The sequence below is a fragment of the Sinohyriopsis cumingii genome, chromosome 3, assembly GCF_028554795.1.
Source record: "Sinohyriopsis cumingii isolate HCF-2022 chromosome 3, ASM2855479v2, whole genome shotgun sequence".
Classification (NCBI taxonomy): domain Eukaryota; kingdom Metazoa; phylum Mollusca; class Bivalvia; order Unionida; family Unionidae; genus Sinohyriopsis; species Sinohyriopsis cumingii.
In genome coordinates, this window is record NC_142963.1 from 34885863 (window position 1) to 34902541 (window position 16679).

General features: G+C 35.5%; 1 protein-coding gene across 1 annotated transcript; it reads right to left on the reverse strand.

The window, feature by feature from the left end:
* Positions 1-564: 564 nt before the first annotated feature.
* On the reverse strand, positions 565-15499 carry LOC149802667 (transcription factor Sox-8-like). The gene is made up of 3 exons (XM_089952036.1): positions 15043-15499; positions 5195-5538; positions 565-4780 (listed from the first exon to the last, which is right to left on the reverse strand). Exons 1-3 carry the CDS (start codon positions 15363-15365, stop codon positions 4017-4019), a joined length of 1431 nt encoding a protein of 476 aa, XP_089808162.1. The 5' UTR covers positions 15366-15499; the 3' UTR covers positions 565-4016.
* Between the last annotated feature and the right edge of the window lie 1180 nt (positions 15500-16679).

Sequence of the window (16679 nt, forward strand, 5' to 3'; positions counted from 1 at the left end):
TTATACTATGAGCCGTTTCAAGTCTACCGTAGCTGAAACTGAAAACTAAAATATTAACTTTTGAGGATGATGGAAAAAAATGTACATACCAATCTCTTGTTTTGAATGAATTTAAATGCAAAAATACACTGATAAAGGGGAAATTAGTTTGGTTCTTGTGCAAAAGAAGTTTGCCATTTTTATGATCAGTATACTTCTGGTTTCATTCTTTTTTATTAACGTTACCAATCGTCAAAAGGTCAGGATATATGGCAGTGGTTTTCAAAATTTTCTCTCTACACTTTGTGACAATACCCCACTCCACCCCACCCCGCCCCAGCATAGGTACTAATTATAAGTCTGTTCTCTGTCGTAATGTGATAAACTACTGCTTAGACATGTTAACATACTTCTAAATAATTCTGCACAAACGGAGGGGAAGGCAAATTCATAATTTTACTGCGAAAGAACAAAAGAAGGGAAGAAAGAAAGAAAGAATTCAATAATTCTGGCCACCAAAGTGACTATTTAGTGTGCAACTACGTTCTTTTTTAATGGGGAGGGGTTACATGGAGAACACGTGTGTTTAAGTCATAAAAAATTTAATTCGTTCTCTGTATTTACAAAAATATATGTACACCAATGCATATGTTTAAAAAAAGGAAGCTTCGTTTCAAATTGTGAATATTTGGCTTTGTACTCTGCATTCACTACATATCAAAATGCAAAGGTCTGTTGCCGTCACAATAAAATAAAATAGAATAAAACAAAAAATCTTGAGACCAAAGACAAGACCTAATATTGCAGACATGGTCTACAATACTTGTATCTAGTGCGGCAGCATTAAAATAATAAATATGTTACAATCTCACACACAACAAACTATAACAACATATTCTATAACGATGCTGATGCTGAACCTTCTGAACTCCTGGATCAGGTTATGTCGGACCAGGTAATATTCTACAGTTCCATATATTATTAACCTGTCAGAATTTTGTAGTATTTTTCATCTGCATGTTCGTCACACTTTTCACTATTTAGGATGATGTCAATAACTGGCCATTTACTACTGTATTCATACTACAAGACAATTCATGGCGAAGTGAAACCAATGTTGTCAGACGGTTCTAGAGGAAAAGATATCTTACCATAGGTCCGGATGTTTTTGCCTGATTTTCTTTCGGGGGGAAATGTTTTGCGTTTGAATGACAACATTTCTACTTATTTGTTTTTTTTTTTTTTTCTTCTTCTTCTTGGTTGTTGTTGTTGTTGTTGACCCTTCTCGTTATACATTTATTTGGGTAGTCAAAATCGAATGATTTAAATGCTTCTTTCCTTCCGGGGAGAGTTTGTTAAGATGATTTGCTAAGACTCTAATAATTTCCCCTGCAATAGATGTTAAATACAATTCTTACAGCTAATTAAATATTTCCATCCTTTATAGAACAAACAACATGTACAGCTGGACGGTTTCAACTAATAATTCTAGCAGTACTTGGATGAAGGCGACAGTTTCTGTACAGTATACATAGAGTCCAGCCTCATAAACTATATAGTGTTACTTTTGGAAGATGAATTATTATTAAAATATTTAATTTCTAACTTGAAAATTGACCTTTGGTGCTGATACTCAAACAATTAGCGTTGGTCGAGATTTGATTCTACCGATTATCACTCGTTGCTCGTTCGGTCCATTCCGTAAATAGCCCGATTTTCGATAGATTGCACTACTCGATCAAAGGATGATAACGTAAGTACACTGTATTTGATGGTATGCACATTCCACACAAATGTCAACTTTAAAAACATAAAATCAGTTATTAAAAAAGTAATATATTCCCATTTTAGTGCTACTATTTTCAATTAATGCAACCAATGCATCAGACTGATTACGGAAGAGACCTAAATAACACAGAAATGTTCTGACATCATGGTTCATACGCATTGGCACCAACCAAGAAGCTTCAGATAGAACAAAAGTGCAGCACTAATGTCAAAGAATGTCGACTTCAGTCATTCAATTACTTCACAGCATTGCAGACTAAATTTATCATCGGCAACACGTTCATAATTATGTAATCTTAACTGTGGTACGAGTTGGACAGGCCTTGTGTCATTCTAGTACAACCTTGGCACTATAGCTGAAAGTGTTTTCAAAAATTGAATCCAATGATAATCCAATGATATTACCAGAACTACATTGTGCCGGTCTTGTTTGGACATAATTTTGATGGTTTTCACTCTATAACAAACGCTATGTTCAGACGCATAAATGTACGATTTCTCATTTAATAAATAATTTTCGTAATGTGTATTGCAGAGACCATTAACATAAGTTCATTTCGTTGGGACGCTACGCAAATGAATAAGGAGTGGACTTCTTTGCTCAAGAAATTTGTGAATTGTCTCCTTCGTCGCAACTTAATTATGACACTTAGAATTAAATTATCAAACTTCAACCCAGATGGAACTCTTGTTTCTCAGAAACGCCACTGCCACCACAAACTGACATCAGACAATTTTTTGCAGAAACGTCTGCTCTTCTTGTTGCCTCTATCTGAAGGGATTCTTAAAACGTAACAGAAAATGGGTGAACTTCAAGACTTTCGCCTGCTATTGAAATAACGTTATTGTAAACTTTTCATGACGCAAAAAATACTGAAACTGTTGTCCGAAATGACTGAGATGACAACTCACAGCGACATTGACTGTGGATAAAATATTTATACAGAAAGTGACTGTGTACCAACATCACTGAAGATCATTTTCTTAAATAATGAAAGCATATGTTTTTTTCAGTCCTATTTCGGAATCCTGGAGTTTTCATACTAAAATAAAATTTAAGTGATAGAACTTAGAGATGGAGCATATTATGGAATTTTTATGTACAAATTGTGAATAGCAATAATCTATTTATACACAAATTAAATCGAAATTAAAAAAGCGTGTTTCAAAATAATGGAAGTCAATAAATTTTAACAGCACCATGAAATCCATATACGTCGTATGTTTCAGTTATGGATTGAGCATTACACCTGGCGTAACGACACGCCTTCAAAACATAAATATCTCTCATTTTGAAAATATTAAAGATATTTACAAAGTTAATGTTAACAAGACCTTGTTGAGACCATACAGATCCTGTTAGCTCATCAGTAACCATTTGTATATTTATTCTTCTTGGATACGACAAATTACATCATCTGTTTCTTACAGCTATTCTTTTCAGACATCAACTGAACGTAATAAATTATATAACGAACGTAATGGCTTCTTGCATAGGTTTTTTTAACACGTTTCTTTTCTACAAGACATGCACACATCTTGCTCACGTAATGACGTATATCTGAGACTGCTAACATGCCTACTGATGATACTAATGTGGATGATGTTACTGACAATGACTAATTACTTCGTGTCATATTTGTATAAGCAAAGCTGCCGTCTACATTTGTAGATATTACTGAAAATGTATACTCATAAAATATAAATATATTAGAAAATTCGTATTGAGGAAGACATCACAATTTGTGGAGTGAACTATCAAGAACACAATATTATATATTATCGGATTTATATGAAAACAATGGTAATTGTGTTGACCTGTAAACTATTAAACACCAGATCTACAATCTCTTCACACTCTGTCCCATTGTATACTAACAGTCTTAATAAAGTATACGTGCACATTCGGTCCTCAGTACACAACTCTTGTGTCGGTTTGTTTCTCGACAGTTACAAAGGTAAACCTTTATTGTTCTAAGAATCAAGGTAACCACCTCATTAGATTCTATTCCAACCTAAAGTCACATTCACTGTCTGAGATAGCACTAACATAACTACCCATTTCAATCATCATTTTCTACGAAGAATCTACATTTCAGCATCGCACCTTTTCGTGTCAACATGGTACACTAGCTGCCCGTGCACAACGCTTTAAAAAAAAAAAAAACAACCAATGGAAGGTTAGCATCTGTTACGCAAGGAGAGATTATCACAACCCAAACCAATGAGGCTTCAAATCATTCCAAAGTTCATGTGTACCTCTCCCACTGCTGATCCGTGGGTACGGCGGCCGCTATTGGGTTGAACATAGGTCTGGACATTCCCGCGTAAGGGTAGGTGGACGATGTCAGAGGATTTTGAGGTAAATATTGGCTGTGATGACTCCCGACGGGAAATGATAGTCCTTGGTGACTATTGTCAAGGCAGTATCTTGGAGGGGACACGTTATATGTTTCAAATTTATTTTCACATGGGAAGTGCTGCTGCTGCTGTCGCTGCTGTTGTTGCCGAGTGTTTAGAGGTTCCAGTTTTACAGAATTTCCGGATTCGTCCTCACGGACTTTACAAGTTGAAGAACCACTTCCGCTTTGATATGAAGGGCTATGCATGGCTCCTTGGGGCGAGTGGGTATTGATAGCACTTGGGGAAGAGTTGGTCGTATGTGGTGAAGATGTGTTGTTGGAGAGATCGAACGGAGACGTGGAGCTGAGATTTCCATTGTTGTCATGGTTACCGCTGGTATTTGTGGCACCGTATGACTGCATACATGATCCAGTGGATGGCCGGAAACACGTGCTCCAGGAGGAGGATGAAGAAGTGATAGTGTTGGCGTTTTGATAGCACGGGGAAAACTGATGTTCTCCAGGGGTCGTTCCAGGGGGCACGTGCGACCCTGCGGTTGGGAGATACTGGTCAAGCTCGTGATCATCGAATTGATCCACCATGTTGATGACCTCTCCGCCCAGGTCAATGTTCATCCGACTGAAGTCGATGGGATGTGCCTGAGGATGACCTGGAATAGAGATAACGATATACATAAGTGATTAGGAAACTATTGGGAAAAAGTGAAATGTTAACGTCCCTAAACCTCCTGTGTGTGTATAAATCTATGTAAAAAGCATTGCCATATACAGATTGAAACAAGCGCACGTTTCCTGGGTTTGTTTACAAATGCATGGCGATCCACGTGAAAGACTTAACACTTTTAATATTCAGGACAGAAAGAGAAAAGTCGATGTGACTGTATCTTGAGGAAGTGGGAAAAATACATAATTCGAACCATAAGAAATCGTTAGAACTTCAAATATGTGATTTTCCAATTAAGACCTGTTATGGCTGTTTAGGCTCAAGATGGACTAATTAAATTTAATCAAAGAAGCTATGTGAAAGAACATAAAGACAAATAAGATACGCATTTTGATATTACCTATGGGTCCCATTCGTCCTCTAAGTCTGTCATTCATACACTTTTGCATGTTCATCAGGTCCTGTTGGTTGGGTGTCGTTGGCGGTGTCGGAGGTCCATGCGAGTTATTCTGAACAGAACAATCACTGCTATCATCACTCATTTGGGAGGGGGAACCTTCGTGGAGCGTCTTGAACATCACTCCTGGGGGTAATGGATTGGGGTTATCATTGCCATTATTTGAGTTTTTGAGTGGTTTTCTGCGTCTTGGTTGGTACTTGTAGTCGGGGTAGTCCTTCTTGTGCTGAAGACGTAGTCTTTCTGCTTCTTCAACGAATGGCTTTTTCTCTTCTTCGTTCAGAAGTCTGTAATATAAAAGCAAATGGATATCAATGCAGGTGGGGCCGAGTAAAAATTGTGTGAATAATGTTACAAAACTAATAATGTTTTAATTAATCTTGTCGGTGGTACAAAAAATATCAGTGTTTATGGTTTTCATAATGCTATGCAGCAGCAGTATCATCGTCATCATCGTCGTCGTCGTCATCATCATTATAGTAGTAGTAGTAGTAATAGTTATAGTATTTTGACATTATTATTATGTAAGTCACTAAGATTTCGTTTTAGTTTATTGAGATCGATCGAAACGGAAAGTGCATTCATTCATTTTCATGCAGCTATGAGAAACGGAATGTCACGTATTTTGACAAATTATTTAACTGTGTAATTACAGTGGGCCCGGCAAAGATATATGATATTACAAGAAATCGAGGATAGAACAATAATATGACCTTAGTTCATACACTGGATAGATGATACCCGGTTTATGACAACATTTCTTTCTGTCGGAGTGAGTTCAATAGATACACTCTGGTTTAAAGTCTAATAGAAAATATAGATACAGTATAAATAAAATTTCATTTGGCTTTTGAGTATCAGCTTTCATCAGATTTAAGAGATAAGAAGAGATTTCCGTTGATTTTCTCTATTTGCGGCAGAATATGTCTGTAAATCTAGATTGCGTGGATTGAGATGTTTGCTCCCGGGCGGTAATGAGAACTTGTCATGCACATGGGCACGATTTCGTAAATCCGGGGCAAACACCCATAGCACTATCTTAACATATCATCCCCTAAAATATATACCGGAAAGCGAGTTTAATGGCATGAGGACTTTCTGCGGTACCCGTAATTGTTTAAGCACGCAAAGCTTCGCGTAAAACCGGGAAGCCTGGATGAAAGCGTTGCATTAATACGGATGGTTTGAGTTTATTCAGGAGGAAATAAGTAATAAAATACGACGTGTGATTTTGTGGGATTGTGTATATACCCAATTACCTATGTAATTCGTGATAGACACGAAACCGGAATATCTTGATTATTTTTCCGAATACGTGCTTAAACATATATCTATATATATATATATATATATATATATATATATATATATATATATATATATATATATATATATATATATATATATATATATATATATATATATATATATATATAAACAAATCTTTGAAAATTTAAAGTATTAAACATTCTAAAGCTGTCCGGTTTTCAGGTATAGAGATTGTGCTGTAAAAACAGTTTTGGTTTGGTGCTGCAAGGCACAGCTAGGCTAACAGGTTATTTAGTGCCGAAGCGATCATAGCTAAGGACTTAGCTGAAGGGTATAACAGATACGGTAGCCGACCCAGACGTTTTGACCAGCTTTGTAATCTAAGACTTCAAGAAACATGTATGTTCCAGCAACGTAATATCTTTATTTTAATCGAGTCCACTCGTTTGTTAAGTCAAGAAAAGTATTTGAATGCAGACTTCTCAAAATAACCTGACCTGAGAGCACTGTGCCGACAATGTCTATGAGAGAACTGAAATCCGTCTAAAATTACGAATTGATGTAAAACCTTAATTCTTTATATAAATGTGTGTGTGTGTGTGTGTGTGTGTGTGTGTGTGTGTTTATGACATCATCTGAAGTATATGTTGCTTAAGTCCAAGATACACATAATCAGTTGTCGTTGTGAGTTTATGCCATTTTTCATCACACGTATATACATGGCGGCCAGTACGAAATCTGAAGACAGGCCGAGGAAATTTATCGTATGCACTCGCTTAAGAGTCGCGTCCCACGACAAACAACATCGACCCTGATCTGCCGTCGCAAAAGAACTAGCAGATCATGGTTGACGTTGTTTGTTCTACGGATTGGTCCTAACTAATTGCATAGACCCAAATTTGCAATTATGCAACGACAGATATGGGTCTATGCAGTTTGCAGTTGGTCAGAGTTATATTCTGGCATACAACAGTAAATTGACCCCAGCCACTTGTACGTTCGCGATGACCATATTTTAATGACTGCCCAAGGGTAAGTGACAATGACTGATGCCACCAATCACCTATTGCGGCGTTCTGTCACATGACCGGTGATATACACATCAACAATACTCTGGCAAAAGACGAGGTATAGGGCAATAATATTTTTAAAAAAGAACAATACTGTACAAGCATAATCCGACTCGATTTCAAAACTTGGCCTGCTTGTTTCAACTTTCTTTAAACAAACGAGTCTTAATAATCACTTTAAATTTGCCCAAAAAGACAAAAGGGATGTACGTAGCTATAAATAAATCGCAAAGCAAACAATAATTTAAAATAAAATCTTTATTTACATATCAAGTTATTTTAGTTACGGCAAGGATAACAATTATACAATACGTAGACAAAATGAACGGACTATGGAACTGGAGGAAAGGGGTAGGCCTAGACATACGTTGAAGAAGTTGGGCGAATTACAATTAACAATAAAAAAAAAATCAAAGTTTTGGGTGAAGAGGACAATTAATAAACGAATAAATGTACCGTTCCATTTATGATCTATAGATAGGTACTGGTCTAATAGCATGTATGTATTAAATGGAAAATAAGTATATTTGTCTACCTTTAACATTATTAGGAAACGTTTTATATAGTCACGTTAAAAACTGCATGCAAACCATAAAATACGCACACAAATTCTGTAAACGTGATTGTTTTACAAGTGTTTTAAAAGAAAAAAGGTTTCGAACTTGACCAGAACACCAAAACTACTATGAATATAATTTTTATTCGCAACCCTCCCATTGACACCAACACCCACACACATAACCTACAGGTGCACGTGAGTGCTAAGGCTAAAAGTGAAAAGTGTGAACCAATGCATTTGCTTTTCTGCCCTTCGTTTCTGTTCTAATACCATCTGATTTCGGCCATTTACGATTCAGTGGCAATGACTGAATGCAAATGGGCGAATGTAGTCTGGAAGAACAACACAGTTCCCGATTGAGTTAATCTAACCATGCTATAATCAAGAAATATATTGAACATTTTCACCAAAATGTGATATGTGCTATCTAACGTTGGCATTGTGTCAGTTTTGTAAGGGAAACCGCATTAAAACAATGTTACTATTCATGTGTTACTATTTTGAATTTACGTGTCTTGCTTCAGCAATTTTCAAATGTGTAAGGTCGTCAATTTTCATATTTAAAAATCATTTACTTTGGGGGCAAAAGATGTGTATGCATTTGTGGGTTTTTTTTGGCGAAGCAGAAAATATAGTAGCGAATTCAAACACGTCGAACTCAATTACAGGTCGAGATATTGGACATTGTTGATATATTGAGTTTCACGCTGTACTTTCATTGCGTTAATTTGTATTTAAATCTTCCATCAAATTAATACTGCTAGCCTAAAGCTTGAAACGGTCAAGGAGTGGAAAGCAATTTGTCAGCCTTTAATTGAGAAACATGGAGTTATTGAAATGTTCTTGTTTCACGCATGAAATAAAATCACGGTTTCAAGAGATCGAATTTAAAGTTTCTTGTACGTATTTTCAAAAGCTGAGACAAGCAATCCACTATTTATATGACACTCCATGTTTATTTCAATACAAAATATGACCTTAGAACTGCCAGCTATGTACGACTTCATCAAGGACCAACGAAAAACGCCAGAGGTTATCAAGTGCTAATCTGGGAAGGCGACACTTTTGCTCCAACTTGAGTTTTTGACGTCTGTGTTGCTTCAAGAGGGTACAATGACTAGATAATGACCAAGCTAAAGTGTGGTCAAACATTGTTAAGTGCTCTCGAAATATTGGTCATCTTTAAACTTGATATAAATGATACAATTGTCCAGTGGTATTGCCTTCTGGTGTGCAATTTTTATATGTATGTTGTAGCTTTCCCTATTGTTACAGAATAACTCGAAACGTTATAATTATAAAATTTTCCAAGCCAACTTTCTGCTTTCTTTGATACTCGAGTAGTTCATATTCTCGCCCATAGATTTCTTCGGGTCTCAAAACAAACAAAGCTGGAAAGAACTTTTTTTCAAAGATGTTTACTCCACCAGATCAAAGATTTATGAAAATAAATATTCAGGTCGGGTAGCGGAATCTCTATTGATCATCGGCTTTACTTCCAGGTAAAAAATGGGGGTTATTGAGGAGAACAGATAAAGTGCATACGAGGACAATCGTCTCAAATATTTTTCTTTATTTAGTATAATAATATGAATAATTATTTCATGACAACGATGATGATGATGATGAAAATGACCACTACTGTCATATCAAAAATATTCCATTATTGAAAGACAATCTTTTCATGTTATAAAAAGAAATTAAGTACACTGTTTGATAAATAAATAAAGAAAAAATTATATTATTGTGTGAAAGCACTGAGCCAGTTTATGATATGTTTCGTAGAATTCCCCTCCAATGATGGACCGTTATATTTCGTTTTTTAATTACTGTCTCAGACACTTAACATAATGGAAAGTTCAAAGTTTCTCTTTGGCTTTATAGAAACCGCTTGCTGTAAGAAAGTATATGATGATTTTACTTTTTAATAAAAATTTACACTCCAAACTTCATCGCTTCTTTTTTTAAGGTATATATTCGGTTCCCCAAGGCACTTGAATGCTGTCGGTTTGACTTATAGCTTTTCCGACCGTCTATCAAATATATATAACACTTGTGAAAATCTGTCACCACTATGCATATATTATTATTGATCCGTTGATAGTTTGGTGACAAATTAGTGTTTTTGACGGGAAAAAGGACTGAGGCAATTTCCTTTCGCTGACAAGCGTAGACCACACGATATGTTTATCTTTCTAGGTACATGTTGCGGGGCTTTATGTACGTAAATGATAAATAAATCATGGGCGAAATAGACACGTGAAACAGGAGAGTTAGCGGGCAATTAAGAAGATGAGATTGCATGTATATGGTAAGTTGTGTAACAACTGACCATTAACTTGAAACCGCGGTCAATTTCACACCTTTGTCAATCAAATGTTGTACGCTTTTTGTATCGTCAATCAATCAATATTGGTAACTTATCATTTATGAAATTTACACGTTGTAGTAAACGGACTTGGTTGCTTTACATTTTATATCCATGCGTGTATTTACACCAAATACGTTAAATTTAAAGCATAGAAAATGTATTAATTAGACCGTTGTATCTAAAACCACATTTGTGAAAAATCGTTACAATATTTTCAAACCAAGTTTTCATCAACTTACCTGTTAAAAAGGTAAATGAATCAGCAGACGTTACTAGTTAGGTTAAAATATTTGTACTAAAGTAACATCAAGGAGCTTGGTATAATGCACTTTCCGCCATTTCGTTTTGTAAGTTAAGTCGCATAATTTGAAAATGAAGTATTGTATATATCAATACCCTGTATTCTGTACTTTTGTTTCAGCATCTTTTAAAAAAAAATAGTGTTTCAAAAAATGCAATCTTTGTTTTGTTCCATACATTCCAAAATGTCTTGGATGAAATGTTTTGGTTCCCAAATATATCTTTTTACTGAGTAAGCATTTACAATCATTGTTTTTAATGCCAACACTGAATTTAAAATTAAGAATGTTAAATCATATGAACTAATCTATTCAGCTGTCTTGTTTCATTAAAATTTAAATATACATGGAAATAGTGCATGTTGTCGTACCTTTCCTTACCGTCTAGAGTGTTAAGCAACCTAGTTCTTACCATCTAATTACAAATTTTATATTGGCGCAATTATATTTGCAGTTATCCTGACTATCTCTAATGGCCGCGTAAAGACTATGCAAGTTATTTGCAGTAAGATTTTGTTTCAATGAATATCTTCATAAATATTTCGGTTAAGAAGTTATGGTTCTGCATGTCTTATTTTTTTCTTCATAGGAGTGAGTGACAACCATAAAGAATCCATTTTCAGGCCATAAAACGTCCACTATGCAGTTAAGTGACCGTTGGCTTTCTTGGTCAAAGCAAGATCAAGTAATTACCAGCATCGACAGAGGTATGTGTTTTTGTGGTCTCTATGAAAATGCGGGATAAAACATTAATATACATTTTATTATTCTGTTCTCTTATGGAACAAAGACCTGTCAAACTCATGGTTATTCTTGCATAGTAATAAAGGTACGTATCTAGCTAGCGACATTCCTTATTTCTATGATACAAGCTAACATATTTGTACGAGGTATCGGGCAATATCATATTTAATAAATGCCGTATTTTATGAGCATCCTAGCGAAGGAAAGGAGACTTTAATGTTCATATGTAAAAGATGTTATAGATGGTCGCCGATGTGTGAAACACCTTGTGAAATGTGGCCAAGACAGACAAATCCTTTTGATCATCAGGTCCGTTTAACCTACGGTAATGTACCGATTCGTTCTGGGAAACGTGTTTTAGCACTTTTTTCTATTTGACATTACTAAGCACGGTGTACCTCATAAATAGTTCATAAAACGGCTCATTGCAAGGAGAAAGATAAATGAATAAATATTAATTCCTTTATGTTATTGTAAGTTTTAATATTTTCATTCGACCAGCTATGTTTTAAATATGTATATATTAAGATACTAAATTATATGATTAACTTTTAGAATTTCTGTTTTGGTCAATGTCAATATTTCCTGGAAAAATTCATGTTTATTTATCTCTTTCACTAGTTTCCTAATTTTTGTTCTGTTGGTCGGACAGCTACTAGCAAATATCTGTACTAATGTTTCATTCCAGCCGCAAATGTGCGGCGAGACACTTGAACATTCTAAAGGTTGTTTTCTCTTTCTCTCTCACTCCTTCTATCTTTTCCGCGCTTTTGTTTTCAAAGAGATCCATGCAATTATACAAGTACATGAAAACTTATACCAATCCTCATTTCGCATACTTTATATTTGACATCAGCATAATTTATAAAGGACCCCGCATTCCACAAAGTTAAGCATTCCTCAGTGTAAACATTTCAAGAAATCTAGAAAATGGTTGTGTACAGCATATCTCACGCCTGGAAGAGCTAAATTTCTAAAACGATTAAACACGTTGTGCACCATTAATTTTTTAAAACGTATTTTCAAGACTCCATCCCATAGATTTCGGAGTCTTGCTTTTTTTAAATCAAAGACTCAACAGTTATAATTTGTCATAAGTGTTACCCAGAGTTCGAATTTCATGGAACGGTCAAGATAGAGCAGAGGTAGGTCATATGTGTACCAGTAAAACGCAGGTACCGAAACTCATTTATTCGAAGAGATGCTTTTTGAAAGGTCTCCATTAGCCCGATGACAAAAGTGTTTTAATTCAACTGAAAACACTGTTGTCTCCAGCTCTGGCCAAATGATGCCATCAATAGTCAACAATTAGGTTCAAATTTATCACGTTCAAGAAGTCGTCTGCTAGAAATATACTAGACATGTCCAAGAGTAAACAGTCAAGATGCACACTGATTAAATGCATTACAAGCATTATGTAATAACATCACACGTATATTCATTTTCTTATATACCTGATATGTTTTAAACTGTACAACATGACTGTAATTAAGTCTTCTCTTATTCAATAAGAAATGAAGAGTAGTTCTTTTTTTGACGTCTGTGTAGTTACAAGATAAGATTTTACATCCATTTAAAAGAGAAGCTGATATCTTTCCATAATCGGGTCTTTTTATGCCCATTTATTTGCTTCTGGTTTGGCTAGGATGAAAAATGAAAGAACTGCGATAAATTGAAAGAAGATAACTCTATAAAGGATGATTTATGACATTTTGCAACAGTTATTCTTTCGAACGCCAAATTATAATATTTTACTGGTGCGACTTATATCACGCACATGTTTCACGGTACCTCGGCACTGAATAACCTACTTGTACTGCACGTGACATAAAAAACCAAATCAAACTCCGTTTCGGTCAGTGTCCAGAGAATTTAAATTTTGATCCAAACACCCGCTGGAAAAAATTGGGAAACTGGGACTACTGAGTATTGTTAACATTTACAACTGTTAGCTGTTTGTTGTTTTGTTCGTTTGTTTTTAAAAAGAGAATTATCCTGTGTCAAAACTGTAATTTGCATTCAATCTCATTAAAAATATTACTATGTCTTACAAATACCAGACTGCATTAGGCAGTGTTGTCCCTGTTATCGGAGAAGTCTCATTTGTCATGTGGCATTTTGTAATAGATGCCCACTTGAAGGTACTCGACACGTTTCCAGCTTGGTTTGGAATCTTATCTGATAACAGTGTAACAACTGCTGCCGTGCCGGATACTTGAAAGTGAAAATATTGACAGGGAAAACGTACAAGTACGCCGATGAGGTTCTGTCCTTTTTCTTTACCGCCGTAATAAATAATACAATTTACATCTCTTCTCCTTTTGAATGCATACGTAAAAAGGTACACACTTCAACTACGCTTTCTAAGATCGCAGCAAGTTCTACGAAGCAACTGTGAAATTGCAAAGCGGAAACCATCAATTCTATCTTCCCCATATAGCTATAACAATTTGTTAGAACATTTTAACCACTTGAAAAAGGTCATATTTTTACAAGGAGCTAAACTTTAATTAAATGTGTCAATTGAACGTCCAAAAATATCAGTAGAAATTTGACATCAACATTTGACATGTAAACTAATACATACATGAAGACCTCTACCAACGGCCGAATAAATGAGCAAACTGGGACATTCAGTTGAAACTTTGCATTTAAGCAGACCAAGCAAACTCGAGTACAAATTAAAACACAACAGCGTAAAGTTTTAAAGTGGTTAAAAGTACTTTTCTGTGGTCGTTAGGTACGCGCAAGGAACAAACGATGTCATATAACACGCAGTACTGAAAATCGAGGACAGACACTTATAAAAGATAGAATGAAAGACAGCGTTCAAGGGAGTATATGGTTTATTCAAATACCATATATGTAACGTGTATTCATAGCTAGTGAGAAAAAAGAATAAGATTACCATCCTTGGATACATTAAACACGTTGGGCCTTAATATTTCGACCATCAGCTCACCCAACCCACGAGTATATTGTCAACATGTATGATGGAATATATTACACAAAGTGTAGATCCCCACCCCAACCCCACTTTGATAAATAGTCTATAAAATACGCGTCAGCTCCTTTCCTTGTTTGAATATTTTGAAAATCTGATTGAAATTTTTTTTAAAAAATTAACATTCTGAACAGCCCCCCCCCCCCCCACATAAAACCATTTATCATTATTAGTATATTTACTTTTTCTGGAAGTGGATGGGGGAGATTTGTTTACTCCGTTATCGCGCAATCTGAGGAAACACGCCTGTTATATCTAACAGATATGACTAATATTCAAGCTACTTGTGATTCCCGAAATTTAGATACGGAAGTTTTAATCCCACAGATTATCAGAAAGAAGGTTTTCGGCCATGAGTTATAACGAATGCGTCTAAACTGCCATGAATCAATATTGATTTTTTTTCTGCACTAAACATAACTTATTATTTATAATTCGCAAAAGAAAGCACAAGTTGTCATAAAATGAGACCTACCGCCAAAGTTTTCCCAGAGTTTTACTAAGTTCGGCGTTGTGAAGATGAGGATACTGATCGGCCAACTTCCTTCTAGCTGCCTGGGCCCAAACCATGAAAGCATTCATGGGTCTTTTAATGTGAGGCTTCCTTTTCTCACCCCCAGCCCCTCTTTGTGGGGTGGGGACAAGACTCCAGTCGTAACCCTTGAGTACATGTGAAACCGCTTCCTGAATCTGCTGAGAAAACTTATCATCTACCTGGTGTTCACTGCCATCTTTTTTTGCTTGCTCGGGTGATTGAGATCTCAGTGGAGATCCTTGACTACTTTCCGAATCACTCATTGTATATGTAATAAGTCCAACAAATTTTCTAATTTTGAAATGCACTTCTCAACAAGTTTAAAAAGTTATCATAGATTTCTTGTTATATACCTCCTAGCAGTGTGTTAAAGATTATGTTTAACAGGCCAATGTCGTACACGACTTAAATCAGTTCCGCAGGTGGAGTGGGCTGAGTCTTTGATAGGCTCCACCTACTCGCTGGCGCGAGCGTTCTCCTGTGTGTTGGGAATATTCTTAACAACCTATCAGGAGTGGTTACACTTTTCTTGGTCATTACAGCGAGTCTGCGGGATAACAACTTAGGCTGTGGCTGATTTTCCCAGTACTTTATTTACGGAAGTAAGTGACACACTAATAGTAGCAGAAATCGTTCATATAAGTATATGCCCTTAACATTCTGTACCGAAATTGCTCCTTACAAATATGTACAGCCATCAGAAAAGTTGTGAGAAAATTGTAAAGAGAGAGTGCTCGGGTTCTTTTTCTTTGTCTTTATTGTCATTCAATACCAGATTAAGTCTCAGTAAATCACCAAATACGCAACTCAGACCAATGTAATAAATATGAAATTAACATCAAACAAAGATGCAAATCTTACAAATCCAAAATTGTTCGATTTACTCATTTTTTATTTATTGTGTTTTAGTAAATATACCCACAAAATTATATAGACTAAAGTAACTATATGTGTTTTGTTTGTGTGTGTGTGTGTGTGACTTGAACTGGACAAATATACACTGCTTAAACGATTGTTTTCAAACTGTCAATATTTTGTGCAAATTACACTGCGTCCTTGGCTACAATAGTGCACTCACGAAACTGAATCAAAGTATGCTTAAATCAGGTATCCAACACCATTCCGAGTTTGTTTATATCACCTCTCTCTCTCTCTCTCTCTCTCTCTCTCTCTCTCTCTCTATATATATATATATATATATATATATATATATATATATATATATATATATATATATAATTGATAGATAGATAGATAGATAGACATACACACCATCTGTATCGAATGTTATATTGTTATTATCGATTATATTAAGATTAGTCAATGTACAGTGTCATTAAAAGATACGTTCATTTTTCAGGCAATAAAACAATGATTATTCATAACTGCTTTCTTAAACGTGCATTAATATTGTCCCAACACCAGCATCTGGTAATTAACGTAAATGTTATTTTTGCATAAAGGAATAGTTTCAGCAAAAAGTTCAAGCGACGGGTAACTACTGTCGAGCTAATTCCGGTCGTGGTCGCCAGCATTGGCTGCTGTTGGTAATTTTGGGATCGTAACCATACGAGTAC

Bases quoted from the DNA above. Each gene is read 5' to 3' on its own strand.
- LOC149802667 (XM_089952036.1), bottom strand. From the start codon at position 15,365: ATGAGTGATTCGGAAAGTAGTCAAGGATCTCCACTGAGATCTCAATCA. The intron at 5,539-15,042 runs GTAGGTCTCATT...TTTATATTACAG, and splicing joins ACTCTGGGAAAACTTTGGCG to ACTTCTGAACGAAGAAGAGA. The intron at 4,781-5,194 runs GTAATATCAAAA...TCTCTATTCCAG, and splicing joins AGGACGAATGGGACCCATAG to GTCATCCTCAGGCACATCCC.